This window comes from Sinohyriopsis cumingii, chromosome 9 (assembly GCF_028554795.1).
Source record: "Sinohyriopsis cumingii isolate HCF-2022 chromosome 9, ASM2855479v2, whole genome shotgun sequence".
In the NCBI taxonomy this organism is placed as follows: domain Eukaryota; kingdom Metazoa; phylum Mollusca; class Bivalvia; order Unionida; family Unionidae; genus Sinohyriopsis; species Sinohyriopsis cumingii.
The window spans coordinates 35,840,015-35,860,237 of NC_142969.1; the positions used below are offsets into that span (position 1 = coordinate 35,840,015).

At 36.9% G+C, this 20,223-nt stretch overlaps 1 protein-coding gene across 2 annotated transcripts in view; it reads left to right on the top strand.

The window, feature by feature from the left end:
• LOC149791549 (tetratricopeptide repeat protein 21B-like) overlaps positions 1-20,223 on the top strand; it is a 104,195-nt gene that overhangs the window by 67,156 nt on the left and 16,816 nt on the right. For both annotated transcript variants that reach the window (XM_089970086.1, XM_089970087.1), the window contains 5 exons: positions 5,519-5,600; positions 9,113-9,263; positions 11,645-11,806; positions 17,625-17,697; positions 19,881-20,006. In XM_089970086.1, coding sequence (XP_089826212.1) covers positions 5,519-5,600; positions 9,113-9,263; positions 11,645-11,806; positions 17,625-17,697; positions 19,881-20,006 — 594 coding nt within the window. The remainder of the gene's footprint in view (positions 1-5,518; positions 5,601-9,112; positions 9,264-11,644; positions 11,807-17,624; positions 17,698-19,880; positions 20,007-20,223) is intronic.

The window sequence follows — 20,223 nt, forward strand, 5'->3', positions numbered from 1 at the left end:
TCTCTGTTAGATACTGCATTCATTGATGTGAATGATCATTACATCAGATGGCATGCTCCCTGTTTCAGCTCTAGTCATAATCTGCTATTTAATGTAACTGGGTCAGATTTTCCACTCTGTAAATGGAGGCGGCAGATTTCATTCAGTACTTTCTGGAGTTTGCACAGTTAGAATTTTATAATTTATCAAATTCAGGTGATCTAGTGATGTAAGACATAAGCAGAGAAATGAGAAATTTTCGAGTATGAGAAATGGCAGCTTTGGTTAGTGACATGGCTTTGCTGGTTTGAAGATGAATGATTCTCAAAAAATTCTTCTGTGAAAAATAATTTTGCAACTATAATGATCAGATTTTACTCTTAAATCTTTCTATTCGTAATAGTTTTGTTACATAAATGTAAAATGGTTAAAATTGTTGTTAAACATGGCAGGTCTATGTGTATGGAATCAAATAGGTAACAGGTGTTCTGTTTATAGGACACTGCACTGTGCAGCTGCCTACAAAGCCATACACTGTATGAGGTAAATGGATTAACCATGTGCCATGTGCTAAGACTGTCTCATATCTCACACAAAACTCAAAAGCTATGTCATGTACATAAGGAAACCAGAGACAGAGTTTATTTAAGTTTAAGGATATGTTCTTGTTGTTGTTGTTATGGACTTAAAACCATTTTTCAGCACATGATAGGTTATACATGGCAATCAGTATAACTGGTGGAGAAAGATCGAGAATAAACATTGAGAAAAATCACTGACCCACAGGATGCTACTGGCAAGCATTCTTACATACCCACATAGACCGAGCCTGAGACTTGAAACCATATGGACAGAGGTGATATGGCAGTGATCAGTAAAGGCAAGAGCTTTAGACCACTGGGCCACCAGGAGCCCTGGTAGGAATATGTAACTCCCTCTTCATTTAACCTATTCTCCTTACATTATAATCAGATAATATATTTGAAGAAGATTCCCTTTTGGAGAGTAAAGTGTAAAATATACTTTTATAATGCCTACCTGATCATAATATAGGCACACCTTCCTGACTATCCCATGGTTCGATCTCTGGAAAAGCATGCACATCATCCACTCCTGTGTTAACTGATGACTAATGAGATTTGACACTACCGGTAAACACCTCTTTCAAAGGGGAAACAACTCTAGTCTGACTTCTACCTGGCAAGCAGATGACCTTTTAGTACTTTTTTTTATAGCTAAAGCAAGCCAAAAGATGAGGCAGTTTTCTTTTGTTAGGTTGTGTGGGCTGGATTTGTTTCTCTTTCTCACAACAAATTGTGAAGTTAAAAATTTGGAAATATAGATAAATGTGAGTTAGAAGTAATAATTTATATTAAAAAAATTATTCAGACTATGTCTGCCCTCTTTTGTTAGAATATTGTATGAATTCACATGCCTTGTACTCAGTCGGAAGAAGTCCATGGAGATATAGAACATGCAAGGTTTGGCTGTGAAGGCATAAAGTGTGCTCCTACATAGAAGTTTATAGACGATAATGGATAGAAATATAATATCTTTATCCACCCAGTAAGACTTGAGCATTTTTTGTTGTGACCAGTTTAATATGCTTATTCTTCAATATTTCAAATATTCATTAGTAGTGCCTCAATGTCGTAGTAACCAACGATTTTTTCACCTGCAGTCACATAGTACCAATCTAGATTCTTACTCCCTTGATGCCATAGCACCCTTATAGATTCTTAAACACTCAATAGTCCAATCTATAGTACAAGTCACATAGGTCATGTATGCGCATTTACTCATTTTTAATTAAATATAACTAGTTCTTTTAAAATTTAACAGTAATTTTCTGTAACCAAAGTCTATTCAGTCCAGATCATTGAATGCTCTGCACCTTAACTGTCACCAAGAAACTTCAAAATGAAAATTATCAATCACTATGGACTTTTACAATGGTGGCCATGTACTAAACTTGGGTCAATGTAAGAGCTTGTTGAGTGGAATTGTCACAGTTGAGGGTATTACAAATTTGATTATCTATATGCATAGCTTTCATTGTGACATCACAGCATGCAACATTCAATCTACCTTTAGGTTCATTTCGTCCAAAATTTCTACGTACTTTAACATTGACTTTGCGCTATGCACTTCTCGGGGTGTATAAATGATAACCTCCCAAAGGAATATAGATATAAACTAATCCAAATGAAGTGAATACTTGCTGCTTAAAGGTATGTAGAATCAAATTTTAATAAATGACACCCATTACTGAAATAATTGGTGTTGAATGCCTACATGACCCTTGCGACTTGTACTATAGATTCTTGCACGCTCGATCACCCCATAGATTCTTACATCCTCTGTCCCATAGCATCTGTCTAGATTCTTACACACTCAGTGCCATAGCACCCTCTAGATTTTTACTCCTTCAGTGCCATATCATTCCCCTGGATTCTTACTCCCTCATTGCCATAGCACTCCCCTGCATTCTAAACACACAGTGCTACAACACCCTTCTACATTTTCACTCCCTCATTGCCATAGCGCCCCCTTGATTCTTATTCCCTCAATTGCATAGCACCAATCTACATCGTTACACCCTCATTTCCGAGCCCCCTCCAGATTTTTACAACCTCAGTGCTATAACACCTACCTAGATTCTTACTCCCTCAGTGCTGTAGCACCAATCTACATTCTTACACCCTCAATGCTGTACTCCCTCCAGATTATTACTCCCTCAATACTGTAGCACCAATCTACATTCTTACACCTTCAGTGCTCTACTCCCTCCAGATTATTACTCCCTCAATGCTGTAGCACCAATCTGCATTCTTACACCCTCATTTCCATGCCCCCTCCAGATTATTATTCCCTCAATGCTGTAGGACCAATCCACATTCTTACACCTTCAATGCTGTGCCCCCTCCAGATTTTTACACCCTCAGTGCCATCACACCTCACCTAGATTCTTATGCCCACAATGTCATAGCACCAGTCTACATTCTTACACCCTCATTTCCATGCCCCCTCCAGATTATTACTCCCTCAATGGTGTAGTACTAATCTACATTCTTACACCCTCAATCCTGTGCCCCGTCTAGATTCTTACTCCCTCAATGCTGTAGCACCAATCTACATTCTTACACCCTCAGTCCTGTGCCCCATCCAGATTATTACTCCTGCAATGCTGTAGCACCAGTCTACATTTTACACCCTCAATGCTGTACTCCCTCCAGATTATTACTCCCTCAATGCTGTAGCACCAATCTACATTCTTACATGCTCAATGCTGTGCCCCCTCCAGATTATTACTCCATCAATGCTGTAGCACCAATCTACATTCTTACACCCTCAGTGCTGTACTCCCTCCATATTATTACTCCCTCAATGCTGTAGCACCAATCTACATTCTTATACCCTCAATGCTGTACTCCCTCCAGATTATTACTCCCTCAATGCTGTAGCACCAATCTACATTCTTACACCCTCAATGCTCTGCCCCCTCCAGATTATTACTCCCTCAATGCTGTAGCACCAATCTACATTCTTATACCCTCAATGCTGTGCCCCCTCCAGATTACTACACCGTCACTGCTATCACACCCCACCTAGATTCTTATGCCCACAATGACATAGCACCAGTCTACATTCTTACACCCTCATTTCTGTGCCCTCTCCAAATAAATAAAACCTCAAGGCTATAGCACCCACCTAGATTCTTACTCCCTCAATTCCATAGCACCAATCTACATTCTTACCCCCTCAATGCTCTGCCCCCTCCAGATTATTACTCACTCAATGATGTAGCACCAATCTACATTGTTACACCCTCAATCCTGTGCCCCCTCCAGATTATTACACCCTCAATGCAATAACACCTACCTAGATTTTTTTCTCCCACAGTGCCATAGCACCAATCAACATTCTTACACATTCAGTGCTGTGCTCCTCCAGATTATTACACCCTCAATGCCATAACACCCACGTAGATTATTACTCCCACAATGCCATAGCACCAATCTACATCGTTACACCCTCATTTCCGTGCCCCCTCCAGATTATTACAACCTCAATGCTATAACATCTATCCAGATTCTTATTCCGTCAGTGCTGTAGCACCAATCTACATGCTTACACCCTCGATGCTGTGCCTCCTCCAGGTTATTACTCCCGTAATGCTGTAGCACCAATCCACATTCTTACACCTTCAATGCTCTGCCCCTTTCCAGATTATTACACCTTCAATGCCATGACACCCACATTGATTCTTATGCCCACAATAACATAGCACTAATCTACATTCTTACACCCTCATTTCTATGCCCCATCCAGATAATTACTCTCTCAATGGTGTAGCACCAATCTACATTATTACAACCTCAATGTGATAACACCCACCTAGATTCTTGCTCCCTCAGTGCCATAGCACCAGTTTAGATTCTTCTTTAAATACATTATCTAAACATAAAACCTTAGGAGAACTACTTCTACCTTGCAAATCCAGACACGTCTTATACCAAAGGGGAGATCACTCTGCCCAACTGCCACATAAGTCAGCAGACAACTTTTAGCTCCCTTTAACTAAAAGTAGTATCTGGGTGGGCTGAATTTGCAAGGATTATTGTTGTTGTTCTGGTAGGGTTTAACACAATTTTTCAGCACAAGATAGGCTATACATGGTGGCCAGTATTAATGGTGGTGGATGAACCGGGGAAAACCTGGAAAGAACCACTGACCCACGAGAAGCTACTGGCAGGCTTTCTCACATACCCACGTTGGCCAAACCCGAGACTCAAACCCATGCAGACAGAGGTGAAATGGCAGTGATCCGTAATGGTGAGCACTTTAGACCACCCTGCCACTCGGGTCCCCTGAATTTGCAAGTTAGTAGTAGTTCTCCTAAGTTATTATGATTGGGTGAGTATTCTTGAAGAAATTTATTTCACTAAGAAAACTTGGTTTCTTACACCCTCAATGCCAACCACACCCTCAATGCCAACCACACCCTCAATGCCAACCACACCAGTGGCCTAAGTGGTTGAAGCATCTGCCTTGGATGTGGGACGTTGCAGGATCGAAACCCAGCCGAGTCATACCAAAGACTTATAAAAAATGATACTGTCAGCTGCCTCGCTTGGCCCTCAACATTAAGAGGTTAGTGTTAGGGCTGGTTGGCATGGTGTCAGGATAATGTGATGACATGGGACATGATGCCGCATGTCTGCAGCATGATACCTCAGTGCTAGACATCACTAAACTGCCACACTGTAGACATAATAATGATATGACTGAAACATTTTTAAAGCTATGCTTAAATCCAAATAACATGCACACACCCTCACTGCCATGTCACACACCCCCAATTCTTACACTCACAGTGCCATAGCACCCTCCTTTATTCTTACACACACAGTGCCATGACACCTCCCAAGATTTTACATTTAACATGGAATATGAGCATTAGTAGTATTTTACATGTAGCAAGTTACATACTTTCTTAGTTAAAATTGCTATTAAAATTCTTTTATTTTGCTGACAGATGCTGGCAGACTTGATGTTCAGGAAGAATGAGTATGAAACTGCTATGTACCACTTCCAGCAGCTTCTGCAGTTCAAAGCTGGTAAGCTAAGCTTCATTTTAAAATACAGTGACATCTACATGTGGGTTGTGTTTTTTTTGTTGTTGCTCTCTTTGTATACATTTGGATTTTTGCTGTTGTTGATACAACTTTATTAGGCTAAGCATGGTTGCACTGAATTTGTTTGACTTGGGCACATTGGATTTGGTGTGCTTAATTATCAACATATAATATATAGATATATTGTTTGAGCGATTTTTACAAGACTTTTGCACAGATGTTTGGCTTTCACAGCTTACGATATTTTCTGCATGTCTTCTGATGGCAAAAACTACTTAATTTTTTTCTTAGTCTGAAAACCATCTTAAATGATTACATTCAGTGACCAAAAACAAACGACATGTTACATGTGAAGTTTAAATTACCTAAATTTGGGAGGACCATGTTAAGCTATTCATTCACCTGCTGACACTGTTATAATGAATAATGTTTGTTCAAAACTGTATTACTCACCTGTAGATGAAAGGATGTCAGTGATAAGAAAAGACAAAGAATGTACCACCCTATATTATAGGAGGAAGCCAGTGGAGTGAATTGTATCATCTAAAAAAAATGTCAACGCCTCTGTTGTAGATAAGACTACAACCAGCACCCAGTTAACATATGGGTCAATGAATTGATTAATTTTGTGCAATCTCAAACCGAAACATGTAAAATTAACAGCAAACTAAATAATACATTTACTTTAAAATTTGCATATATGTACAACACATGTGAAAAGAATCTGGATTGTTGTTTTTTTTAAAAATATTTCTTTTAAATTCATTAATATTCACTGAAACCAGTTGCTATCTATGCTACCAGTACATGACTGGGTGCAAGTTTTAGTATAATCCATAATGGAGGTATTACAAAGACTCTTTGAGATAAAGACTTTCAACATAACGCTAATCTGTTTTAATAAAAGCTTGCACAGTTTTCTAATGCATATGTCTGAGATTATTTTCCACAGGCGAGTAATAAATGTTATTTGTTATATCAGTGTCAGCAATCTGATGAATAGTGAAATATCATTCTCCACATTTTAAAAGGACCTGGATAACCAAACAGTCTACAGCACTCACCTTTGCCAATCACTGTCATCACACCTCTCTGTCTGGATTAAAGTCTCGGGCTTGGACAGTGTTGGTGTTTGAGAAAGCTTGCCAGTAGTGTCCCATGGGTTAGTGGTTCTTCCAGGGATTTGCCCGTGTTTTTTCTCCAACAGATACACTGGCCACCATTTATAGCTTATCATGTGGTGAAGAAAAAGAATCGTGTTAAACCTAGAAAACCAAAAGCAAATTTTGGCAGTTTGGATCATACATGTAACTTGTTAAGGCTCTTTCTGATTACAAGCAAGCTACTATCCAACTTTTTGAAATTGATATTTATCTGTCTTGTCCTTTTTACTGTATAACTGCTTTGTGTCCAAAAACATAAGTGCATAAATAACATTATTTTAAAGTGATTTCCGAACAGTACAAGGCAAAATAATGTGATTTTGGCACACAAAAATCTGATGACCTTAAACAGAGATTGTCCAAAGACATAGAAATAACTGTCAAAGTTTTGTCTACATTTGGAGCATACATGTTTTACTGGCACAAAATAAATATGTAACTGGCAGAACAGGTGGATAAATATATACATTGGACCAAGCAGGTGTATAATGAATAGAAATAAATTACTGAGTGGAATAGGTTGCTATTAACATCTTACATTTTGTCCATCTTTCTCAAATAGAATTCTTGGAAATCCATAATGGTTGGCATTTTAGATCCATTATTATGAGAAATACTACCCATTTTTTCTTCTTCAAACTACTTGTTACTGTCATTGATAGCTGACCTATTCTTGCACCAGATGCCAGTATTTCTGAAACACCAAATTCATGTTCCACCATACAGCTATATTTCACCACAAAGTCAATAACTTTCAACTTGAATGATCCATTTGAAGCATTACATTTTCCTTTCCCTGTTATTAAGATGCCATATGTATTTGCTTATAATATCTGTCCAACTGCGAACAATATAGACTATGATCTGCCAATATAAAATGCACTGGCAGATTAGGGTCAGTGATGTTTATTTTGCTAATTATTCCTAAACAACTGCACAGACCCAGATCTGCCAGTGCATTATGCAGCAGTAGAAATGGGTCTCTGCATTTTGCAATTGGATATGACTTATAAAGGAGCTTATACTGTGAGTTCTTGAAATACAGTATCCAGATGACAAAGTAACCAAGGAAACACTGGCAATTAAAAAACATGGGCAAGATTTTTTTTTATGAAGAATCAGCTTGGATTACCATAAGCAACACTTTAATTGTACAATCTAATGGAATCTGAAAGATCTGAAATGTGCAGCATTATCATGGGCTCTTGGCATTTGTTGAAAACAAGCCCCAGATTTAACTGAGATTTATTTCTTATTTGGCACTGAACATTTGTCAAATCCACATCTCCATGTGGATAATTGTTTGTGAGCTGTATTTGTTCATTTGTACACATCTGCAGCTTAAAATACTGGCTGCTGTGAAATCACAACCTCGTTCGCTTAACTGGATCCTAGATCTGTATGGTTACAGAGTTTCATTGATAAGTTTATTTATTCCTGTTATGGTTGGTATAGAAAAGACTGAAATGAAGGTATGGGCATTTCTTAATGTTCACCATATTTGAAAGATGTTTAGAGAGTATTTATGTAACTGAATTCCATTTTCAGGGTTTCTGGTTAGATTGCAAAGCTGTTCTAGCTTTTGGGTTGATAAATGTCTTGTCTGTAGTATGTCCATCTCCTCAGTTTGAATCAATATTGAGTTAAGATATTGCATTTAGTTTTTTTTTAATGCACTTTTGCCAGTAGAGTCACATGAGGAGCACCACAGCTGTCAATGAAATCTAGGTCACTGTGACCTGCATTTCATGCATTTCCATACTTCCAAACTGCCATTGATGGTCTGCTTGATATTAATAAAGAACATGCGCAGAAACATTTCCCATTTGGTCCAACAAGCTCTGGACTGGCTGAGGTGAGAACCATTATCTTGGAAATGCACTGATACTGGGATTTTTATTTTTACCCTATCAGTGTTGATATGGTTAATTCAGACATATAGGTCATTTGAAAGGCTCTATAACTCATTTGTTTGATGGTTTTAATAAGCATTGTATTGGCTGTATGATGTGCTGAATGCTTAGTGCCTTTACTGAGGACACAAAAAAGGCACATGTGAATACTGAACCTCAGATTGCAAGTCCAACATTGTACCAACTGAATTACTGCAACCCTCTCACTATAGCAGGGCATCTGTGTTTCATAAACACATTTCTGGTTTAAATTTTTCATTCGTATATATTTCAGATACTAGCAAAAAACATTGCACTGTAAGAAATGGAATATATTCAGAAATATATCTGCACTAATGCTAAATGTTTTTAATTGCAAAATATAATTTAATGAAGTATGCCTGTACACTGCCCAGATGTAATATTGTTCTGATTGCAGATAACTTTGAGGCTCTGGCACGTTTGGTGGATCTGATGAGAAGAGCTGGCAAGTTGGATGATGTTCCGAAGTTTTTGGAAATGGCAGAAGCAGCATCACCCAGAGCCTCTCTAGATGCTGGATTTAATTACTGCAAAGGCCTCTATGATTGGTGGGTAATTGGAGATAGGAGAGCTATGTGTCTCATGTTTATATTATCCATAAACCAAACTTTGATGACCTAACTGCCATTTTGATTTCTTTTCATCAAGGAATCCCTATAAACTAGTCCAGAACATTTACGTCCCTTAAATTTTCTTGAAAAGAGAGAATTCAGTATTCATTTTTGGCCAGGCTTCTTTTGTAGGAAGACAGATATAACTGTCACATTTCTTCTGACAATAGCATTAGTAACAGCTTGTTAAGGCTTGCTAAAAAGTTTTCATTGGGATATATTTCCTAAAACCCCTTATTAGAGTCTCATCATCCTTGGCATGAGTCATCGTGAAGCTAAAATAATCTGTTATACAACAAACTTGCTTCGGGTCAAGATCATTTAAACTTGTATGCATCAGAGTTGTGATAAAAGTTTTTCGTTGTTTATATTTCATAAATCCTATGATGGATTTCTTTCTGAGAATGAATGATTATGAAGCTGTGATAATACATTCTGCATTATATTTACTGAACCATTTGACCTTGAGGTCAAGGTCACAAATTTGACAGAAATGCTTTAATTGTGATCACAACATACTGGCACTGGCCTTCTGTTGAAAAAAAAATGCTGTTAAGATTCTGTTGTTTTTTTCATAAAGGGAAATTTAGACTGTTGTATAAAAGTTTTCTAATAATAATGTCATTTATTTTGTACAGATGCAAATTTAACTTGAACATCTGATTTGTATTTTCTTTCGATAGGTTGATAGGCTTTCTCCTACCTGTTTATAACTGGCTATTGAATTCCTTTTTTTTTCTTTCTTTTATTTATAAATATTTTGTATATTGTATGAAATCAGAGCAACAGATTGATACACAACAAAACAGATTGATCGATACACTACATATTAAAAGATATGCTACAGGTTAAATGATAAACAACATATTAATTGGTACACAGCAGGTTGAATGATACACAACTGATTAATTGATACAACAGATTAATTGATACACTACAGGTTAAATGATACACAACAGATTGATTGATATGCTACAGGTTAAATGATACATGACAAATTAATTGGTATACAGCAGGTTAAATAATGCACAAGAGATTAGTTGAAACACAATAGGTTAATTGGTATAAAACAAATTAATTGATACAGCACATTGATTAATATACAGCTCATGACTACAGACAGCCATGTTTAATAGCCTTAATTTATAACAGAGTTAAACTGTTACTCCATAAAATATACCTTCTAGAAATGTTATGGTTGAAATTTTGTATAAGAACATGCTCTTTTTGAAAAGAAATAGGGTTTATACACTTTGGTCCTTGGATCCAGAAAAAACCATGCTATAAATGTCAGCCATCTTGTATAAATTCAAAAACATTATTGCAAACGAAAATACAATTAAAATAGTGAGTTATAATTTTCTAAAATGTATCTGATTTTACCTTGGATTTGCTATAAAAAAATTACAAGTCACCGCAGTTTTGTTTCTTCCATATCACCATTCTCTATTATTTGAAGAAATATGCCCAGTAATGACTCTAATTACCCTGATGCATTTTATGTTGCTTCATCCAAAGATTTTGTGTGTGTGTGATATGGATTTTTAACGTAGCTTTAATAATTTTTCAGTCATATCGCTACAATGTCTGCAATGTGGCAGTTTATAGTGATAGCACTGGGGCATCATACGCCTGACATGTAGCATGATGTCCCAACCAGTCACATTATCCTGACACCAGGCTGACCAGTCCTAACACTGACCTGTTAATGCTGAACGCCAACTGAAGCAGCTGTTAGTAACATTTTTGTAAGTCTTTCGTATGACTCCGCCGGGGATCAAACCCATGACCTTCCTCATCCGAGGTGGACGCTCTACTCACTAAGCCACTGGAGCGGTCCAGAGATCATGCAATGACTAAACCAAATGGTTTATGTAGAAAGGTTTATGGACCTTAAAATACCACTGTAGATGCCATTTGAATTGAATCCAGAGTGCAGACAGACAAGCATGTATGTGTCCCTGACAGGATTGATATGAAAAATTCTTTGTTTTGATAAAAAAAATGAAAGGAGTTAAAATTCTTTGATACAACTAAGTCCTAAAAACTCTTTAAGTGCTGTAGGCCCAGATATTGGGTTTGAGTTTTCTGACAAATTTTAGTTTTCTTTAGTCACATAGAAGACAATGTTTTAATTGAAATTGAATGCTTCATGAAAGTCATTACAAGTATTCAAGTGATTGATGTTTGAGCTTTTCAGAACTTTACTGTAATTCATCCATATTGATATGATGTCCTTTATTTTCATTGATCATTTTTCCTGCACTTCAAATATTTAGGACTGTAAAATTAATGGAAGTATTTGAATTCCTTCTCAGGTACACCGGGAACCCAACATCAGCACTAAAGTTTTTCAACATGGCTAGGAAGGACAATGACTGGGGTAACAGAGCCATATACAGTATGATAGAGATCTGCCTTAACCCAGACAACGAGACAATCGGTGGGGAGGTGTTTGAATCTGTGGAGGGAGATGGAGCGTAAGTTTAAAGTCTTCACTTTGTGTTGTTGACAGGTTCTAAGAGCCTAATGAATAAACCCTTGATCACACCTTTGTTTATGTAATGTGGCCTTGGATGTCATAGAAACTGGAGTATCACAAAGGTTCCGAAGACTTTTGAATATCAGAAATGGGTATGTACCTCAGAATACATAGATGCCAATCCAGTGAATAACCAATTCATGAGTTATGCTTCATACAGAAAGAAAGTTTTAAAGTATATGTTGAAAAGGGCACAGTGAACTATATTTGAACACACATGCTTATACAATTATACCTTTTTAGGGACATGAAGGATACCAAATAGTACAGCCTACTGCACTGCAGCAATGCTCTAGAAAAATTAGGTCACAGGCAATCTCTATAGAAGGAAAAATAAGTTCTGGAGCATAGATTAAAAGAACCTGAGTAAAGTACTACCAGAAACTGTTATTGAAATTTTATTCAGTGATTAAGAACATACAGCTATTTAATATAATTGAGAGGGTTTACTGCAATAGTCAGTTTATTACAAATTAGGTCAGTGTTTTTTCTTATTTGTCAACTGGTCCATTATGAGGTTATTGAGTTGCCGTTTTGTCATCCTATACAATACGTGCTGGCAGAGTTGTTGTTTTGTCATCCAGTCCATTACAAACTTGTAGAGTTGCTGTTTTATCATACAGTCCATTACAAACTTGCAGAGTTGTTGTTTTATCATCCAGTCCATTACAAACTTGCAGAGTTGCAGTTTTGTCTTCATTGCCACTTATGAGCTTGTTGGGTTGCTGCTCTGTCATCCTGTCCATTACAAACTATGAACTTGTTGGGGGCCAGGGTTGTTGAGTGGTCTAAGGTGCTTATCTTAACAGATCATTCGCATATCACCTCTTTCCATATGGGTTCAAGTCTCAGATATGCCAATATGGGTATGTGAGAAGAATTGCCAGTAGCATTCATTAGGATGGTAGTTAGTTGCTGTTTTATTGCCCTGTCTCTCCCTTATGAGCTTGTTGAGTTGCTGTGTTGACTTCCTGTCCCTTATGAGCTTGTTGAGTTGCTGTGTTGACTTCCTGTCCCTTATGAGCTTGTTGAGTTGCTGTGTTGACTTCCTGTCCCTTATGAGCTTGTTGAGTTGCTGTGTTGACTTCCTGTCCCTTATGAGCTTGTTGAGTTGCTGTGTTGACTTCCTGTCCATTATGAGTTTGTTCGGTTGCTGTGTTGACTTCCTGTCCCTTATGAGCTTGTTTGGTTGCTGTGTTGACTTCCTGTCCATTATGAGTTTGTTGAGTTGCTGTGTTGACTTCCTGTCCCTTATGAGCTTGTTGAGTTGCTGTGTTGACTTCCTGTCCATTATGAGTTTGTTCGGTTGCTGTGTTGACTTCCTGTCCCTTATGAGCTTGTTGAGTTGCTGTGTTGACTTCCTGTCCCTTATGAGCTTGTTGAGTTGCTGTGTTGACTTCCTGTCCCTTATGAGCTTGTTGAGTTGCTGTGTTGACTTCCTGTCCCTTATGAGCTTGTTGAGTTGCTGTGTTGACTTCCTGTCCATTATGAGTTTGTTCGGTTGCTGTGTTGACTTCCTGTCCCTTATGAGCTTGTTTGGTTGCTGTGTTGACTTCCTGTCCATTATGAGTTTGTTGAGTTGCTGTGTTGACTTCCTGTCCCTTATGAGCTTGTTGAGTTGCTGTGTTGACTTCCTGTCCATTATGAGTTTGTTCGGTTGCTGTGTTGACTTCCTGTCCCTTATGAGCTTGTTGAGTTGCTGTGTTGACTTCCTGTCCCTTATGAGCTTGTTGAGTTGCTGTGTTGACTTCCTGTCCCTTATGAGCTTGTTGAGTTGCTGTGTTGACTTCCTGTCCCTTATGAGCTTGTTGAGTTGCTGTGTTGACTTCCTGTCCCTTATGAGCTTGTTGAGTTGCTGTGTTGACTTCCTGTCCATTATGAGTTTGTTCGGTTGCTGTGTTGACTTCCTGTCCCTTATGAGCTTGTTTGGTTGCTGTGTTGACTTCCTGTCCATTATGAGTTTGTTGAGTTGCTGTGTTGACTTCCTGTCCCTTATGAGCTTGTTGAGTTGCTGTGTTGACTTCCTGTCCATTATGAGTTTGTTCGGTTGCTGTGTTGACTTCCTGTCCCTTATGAGCTTGTTGAGTTGCTGTGTTGACTTCCTGTCCCTTATGAGCTTGTTGAGTTGCTGTGTTGACTTCCTGTCCCTTATGAGCTTGTTGAGTTGCTGTGTTGACTTCCTGTCCCTTATGAGCTTGTTGAGTTGCTGTGTTGACTTCCTGTCCATTATGAGTTTGTTCGGTTGCTGTGTTGACTTCCTGTCCCTTATGAGCTTGTTTGGTTGCTGTGTTGACTTCCTGTCCATTATGAGTTTGTTGAGTTGCTGTGTTGACTTCCTGTCCCTTATGAGCTTGTTGAGTTGCTGTGTTGACTTCCTGTCCATTATGAGTTTGTTCGGTTGCTGTGTTGACTTCCTGTCCCTTATGAGCTTGTTGAGTTGCTGTGTTGACTTCCTGTCCATTATGAGCTTGTTGAGTTGCTGTGTTGATTTCCTGTCCCTTATGAGCTTGTTGAGTTGCTGTGTTGACTTCCTGTCCATTATGAGCTTGTTGAGTTGCTGTGTTGACTTCCTGTCCTTTATGAGCTTGTTGAGTTGCTGTGTTGACTTCCTGTCCATTATGAGCTTGTTGAGTTGCTGTGTTGACTTCCTGTCCTTTATGAGCTTGTTGAGTTGCTGTGTTGACTTCCTGTCCATTATGAGCTTGTTGAGTTGCTGTGTTGACTTCTTGTCCTTTATGAGCTTGTTGAGTTGCTGTGTTGACTTCTTGTCCATTATGAGCTTGTTGAGTTGCTGTGTTGACTTCCTGTCCATTATGAGCTTGTTGAGTTGCTGTGTTGACTTCCTGTCCATTATGAGCTTGTTGAGTTGCTGTGTTGATTTCCTGTCCATTATGAGCTTGTTGAGTTGCTGTGTTGACTTCCTGTCCATTGTATGCTTGTTGAGTTGCTGTGTTGACTTCCTGTCCATTATGAACTTGTTGAGTTGCTGTGTTGACTTCCTGTCCTTTATGAGCTTGTTGAGTTGCTGCGTTGACTTCCTGTCCATTATGAGCTTGTTGAGTTACTGCGTTGACTTCCTGTCCTTTATGACCTTGTTAAGTTGCTGAGACACAGATATAATGTTTTCTGCTTGCTGCTTTAGGATGTCATCTGGATTTTTTGTGGCAACTTTAGCATCTAAAATTTTAAGTGAAAGTTTTTATAAGTTGGCGTGATGTGTATGTGTTTGAGTGGGGGGGGGTAAATCAGTGCACAAACACAGGTGAAACACTGGGTTTTTAAAACAGTTGTTTTTTATCATGTTTGATAATTAATTTTTCTGCCTTGTCAGAATGTATTAGCCTTAGCCTCAAACATCAACATTCCTGTATATATATCAAATAAATCTGGTGACACTGGTAACCGAATATTACTATACAATACATCAATAGACTCTTCTCTGTGTTTGTCTGTTACTATATTTTCTGTTTGTTCTTGGACACCACTATGTTTTGCAAAAAATATTGTTTAAATGCTTTGTAATTATTGACAATATTCAACTCAAATTTTTTGCTAGAACTTATATTTTTGGACACAATCGATGAGCTGATGTGTATTTTTAAAGTAAAAGTGTCAGTGTGTGTGTTGGTATTATCCCCTGTCTTATTTAATCAATAAGTACATCAAAGAGTCAGTATAGATTAGTAAATTCAAATTAAATGTGCAGCAAAACGACAAAAAAAGTATTCTTTTGGGCAGCATTATGTGGCATGGATTAAGGGAATTACAGTCATTATCCTAATCAACCAGTTCTATGGTTTACAAACAACTAAGAAAGAAAGAAAGAAAGAAAGAAGGAAAGAAAGAACGAAAGAAAGAAAGAAAGAAAGAAAGAACCAAAACTAATAGGTCACATTTATTTAATAAATGATAGTTGCCTTTATGGCAGTGTGACAGGTATTTTTTGAAATCTTGATTTGTTTATATCTGGTGAAAAAAGTTAATCTATGAGGAGACTACAAATTTATCCCATTTCAAAAGGATCAGGGCTTCTTCATACCAAACTTGTGAGTAGAGGCTGGTGAAGTTTTGGTTCCCATGTTAGTGACAGTACCTACATTACGCTTCTTTTATCACTGGCCCCACATAAGCAGACTTTTTTTTATTTCTGCAAGCTGACCAAACAAAGAGTCAAACCTCTGTTTCACAGTCAAATGTAAACCATCAATTAGTACCTAAATTATCATTTTATTATGGTGTACAGTCATATGTAAACCATCAGTTAGTAGCTAAATTAGCATTTTATTATGGTGTACAGTCATATGTAAACCATCAATTAGTACCTAAATGAGCATTTTATTATGGTGTACAGTCATATGTAAACCATCAATTAGTACCTAAATTATCATTTTATTATGGTGTACAGTCATATGTAAACCATCAATTAGTACCTAAATTATCATTTTATTATGGTGTACAGTCATATGTAAACCATCAATTAGTACCTAAATTATCATTTCATTATGGTGTACAGTCATATGTAAACCATCAATTAGTACCTAAATTAGCATTTTATTATGGTGTACAGTCATATGTAAACCATCAATTAGTACCTAAATTATCATTTTATTATGGTGTACAGTCATATGTAAACCATCAATTAATACCTAAATTTGCATTTTATCATAGTGTACAGTCATATGTAAACCATCAATTAGTACCTAAATGAGCATTTCATTGTGGTGTACAGTCATATGTAAATCACCAATTAGTACCTAAATAAGTATTTTATTATTTTGTACAGTCATATGTAAACCATCAAATAGTACCTAAATTAGCATTTCATTATGGTGTACAGTCATATGTAAACCATCAATTTGTACCTAAATTAGCATTTCATTATGGTGTACAGTCATATGTAAACCATCAATTTGTACCTAAATTAGCATTTCATTATGGTGTACAGTCATATGTAAACCATCAATTTGTACCTAAATTAGCATTTCATTATGGTGTACAGTCATATGTAAACCATCAATTTGTACCTAAATTAGCATTTCATTATGGTGTACAGTCATATGTAAACCATCAATTTGTACCTAAATTAGCATTTCATTATGGTGTACAGTCATATGTAAACCATCAATTTGTACCTAAATTAGCATTTCATTATGGTGTACAGTCATATGTAAACCATCAATTTGTACCTAAATTAGCATTTCATTATGGTGTACAGTCATATGTAAACCATCAATTTGTACCTAAATTAGTATTTTATTATGGTGTACCATACAAAAATCCTTGGGTTTGTATGGTAGATCTTGATGATCACTGATTAGCAGATGGTTAGGCAGTGGATATAGACGTTACTGATATGTCAGTTCTTCTGGAAAATTCACATAAAATCATGGCTCTAATACATATACGACTGTTCTTTCTAGTGGATGGACTTTATTACATAGACACAAATAGGTAAGTAATGTCTTTTTACATTCATCATTGGTGCTGACTTCATTAGTATGGTTGGGGGATATTTGTCTTCTGCCTGTTTGGGACACCAAAATAAAGAATTTAATGTTTTTGGATAGAAAACAATTTTATTATTTTGTTCTGTCCCAAAACATGCAGAAAATTTGGTATTTCACAGTTGTTTGTTAACAGTTGCAATAGTGATTAATGGTGTTATATACCTGTCTTACATCTTCAGCCAAATAGATTATGATAAGAGAGAAAAATGACTCAAAGAGCACAAATTGTAACTACAATCTTTATTTCAGTGCACAGGCAAATGATCGTGATAAGACAGACAGTGAGCAGATGGCAGTAAGGACAGCAGAAAAACTCCTTAAGGTCAGAGGTTTGCTATATCTGCTTATATGCAATCAAGCCTTCTTACAGGCCACCAGTATTCAACAACAAACCTGTCTTAAACAGATATTTTTTATGATTCTTTATACCATATTTACTTGCTTACAAGTTTAGTCCAACTGTAAATTACACAGATCCAGATATGCCATTGCATAATGTGCCAGCAGATTTGGGTCTGTTGAGTTTGTTAGGAGTAATCAGTAGAACAAACAATATAGACCCTGATATGCCAACATATTATAGTCTGTGTTGTTTTTGAAGTTGGACTCAACTACCATATTGTAGTCTGTGTTGTTTGTAGTTGGACTCAGCTTATAAGGAAGTACATATGGTAATCAAATTATCATCAAATTTTGCTTCTTTAAGTAACATAGGAGGCCTTTTCCTATTTTCCTAAAGGCTGGTGCTTGAGTCTGCTTTGCCAGTATGAAGAGTCCAAATTATACCAAGCATAGAGCCTGATTTTCGTATAAATAACACAGTATCTTGTTCTGTTCATCACTAATTTTCAAACTGTATGACACTATTATTTTAACTGCAACTTTTTAAAACTTTATTCTTTTGGGGGAATCATTTGATACTTTGACTACGTTTTAGTGTTTAGATATAATAGCAGATACATCTTGGCCAGCCTTGAGTCATTGAACCACTTTGTTCCACGCTGACCGTTGGCATATGTAACTAACCAAAACAGTATCTACTATGCAACTGCATACAGTTGAAAGGAATTGATCCAATCAAATTTTTCATTTCTTATACCTTGGAAGATGGTTGGGAATTATCTTAGTAGCATCCATCAACAACAACACATATTGCATGTAGATTTCTCCAGTTTAAACCTGTAATACACAAGGTGTGTGGACATCATTGAAATTGCTTTATTGAATGCCTGACATATCTTGTAATGAGCTTTTTCATAGGTCAGTCGATTCAGCTTGATACAAGTGGCTGCTCTTGCATCTGATAGAAGGTACTCACTCAAAACTCTGTGCTAACCACATTTGGCATGGGTCAGTTTGAATACAGTGGATTAATGACTCTTAATAGTTAGGAAAATACATTTTACTTTAATGAAAATCAATAATATGATAGATATAAATGCTTATAGAATGGTTCAAATGCTGCCAACAGTATTGTTAATAAGAAATCTGACAATATCTTTTCTTCTTCAAGTACGTTACCCAATCATAATTCTTTGAGGGCTAGTACCATTACCTTGCAAATCAAGCCCTCTTAGGCTAAATTTTTAGCTATGAAAGCAAAATGTTGCCTGCACACAAAGGTGGCAGCTAGACAGAATGATCCCCACTTGGTACTGGCATAGGCACCAAATGATGTGAATGACTCAGTCACTACATCAGCTAGTGCTGAGTTGTGAGCTTTCCTGATGAGCAACATGGCAGACCCTCTTCAGTAACTTTAAGGAAATATATTTGACTTTAGGGCAGGATTCTCTTCTCAGGGAAGTACACCCCATTTATAATTAGGACATTTTCTTGCTCCTATCTTTCATAGATTAAGTTTTCCTTACCATTGCAGAATTTCAACTTTGTTATAAATATACACATAAGTGCACTTTGGGACTTACCGGTACAAGTAGTACTTGCCTTGGGACATTTAGAAATATGATTAATAGCTTTTCTTGTGAAGGTAAATTTTATGTGGTAGAAAATGTAGGGTTGCAGTGTTGTTTTTGTCAACTCTGCATGTGTATCTTCGTTTAAATCACACTTTGGTCAGATACATACAGGTAACTTTTCTTTAGAGAGTTTATTTCTTTTTGTATAGTTCATAGTTATTAAAAGTGACACTTAAATGACTTTACATGTTGCACATTTCATATAGGTAAGTTCACACTAGATAATTCATATGTCATCTACTCTACTTTAATAACAGTGATGCTGCAATATCTTTACCTGTGCCATGTGGATATTTCTTTATGGTAGCATTCCACGAACCCTTGGAGAGTTGGATTTGTGAGGTGGTGGTAATTTTCCTGAAGTATTATGATCAGGTAATGTTATGAGAGAAATGTATTTTAATTCAAAAATTAGGATCACAGAAGAGAACATTTTATTAGTTAGTTGGTGAATATTTTATGTATATGTTTAGTCTAATGTTGAAACTAACTCTAACTAAATTGTTCTTTTTGTAAACTATTATAGGAACTGAAACCAAAGCCAGGAGACATGCGACCAAAGTTGCTGGAGAACATGGCCCTGATTTCTACTAAACAGAAACAGAATTTGGAGAAGGCTCTGGCAGCATTTATGGATATGTCCTCAGATGAAGTTAGTAATACATTTATCACCTTTTGCAGAAAGGTTTTAATATTTTTTGTATTTATTTTACCTCTCTATGTGACGTAGATCATGAAAATCATTTTATTTGAAACTGCCAGTACTAATGAATTCTGGGGAAAAAATAAGGTTGAATATTTTCATGGCAAATTACGAAGGACACATTTAGGTCTATCAAAATTTATTTGCTAAAATCACAAAGGAACAA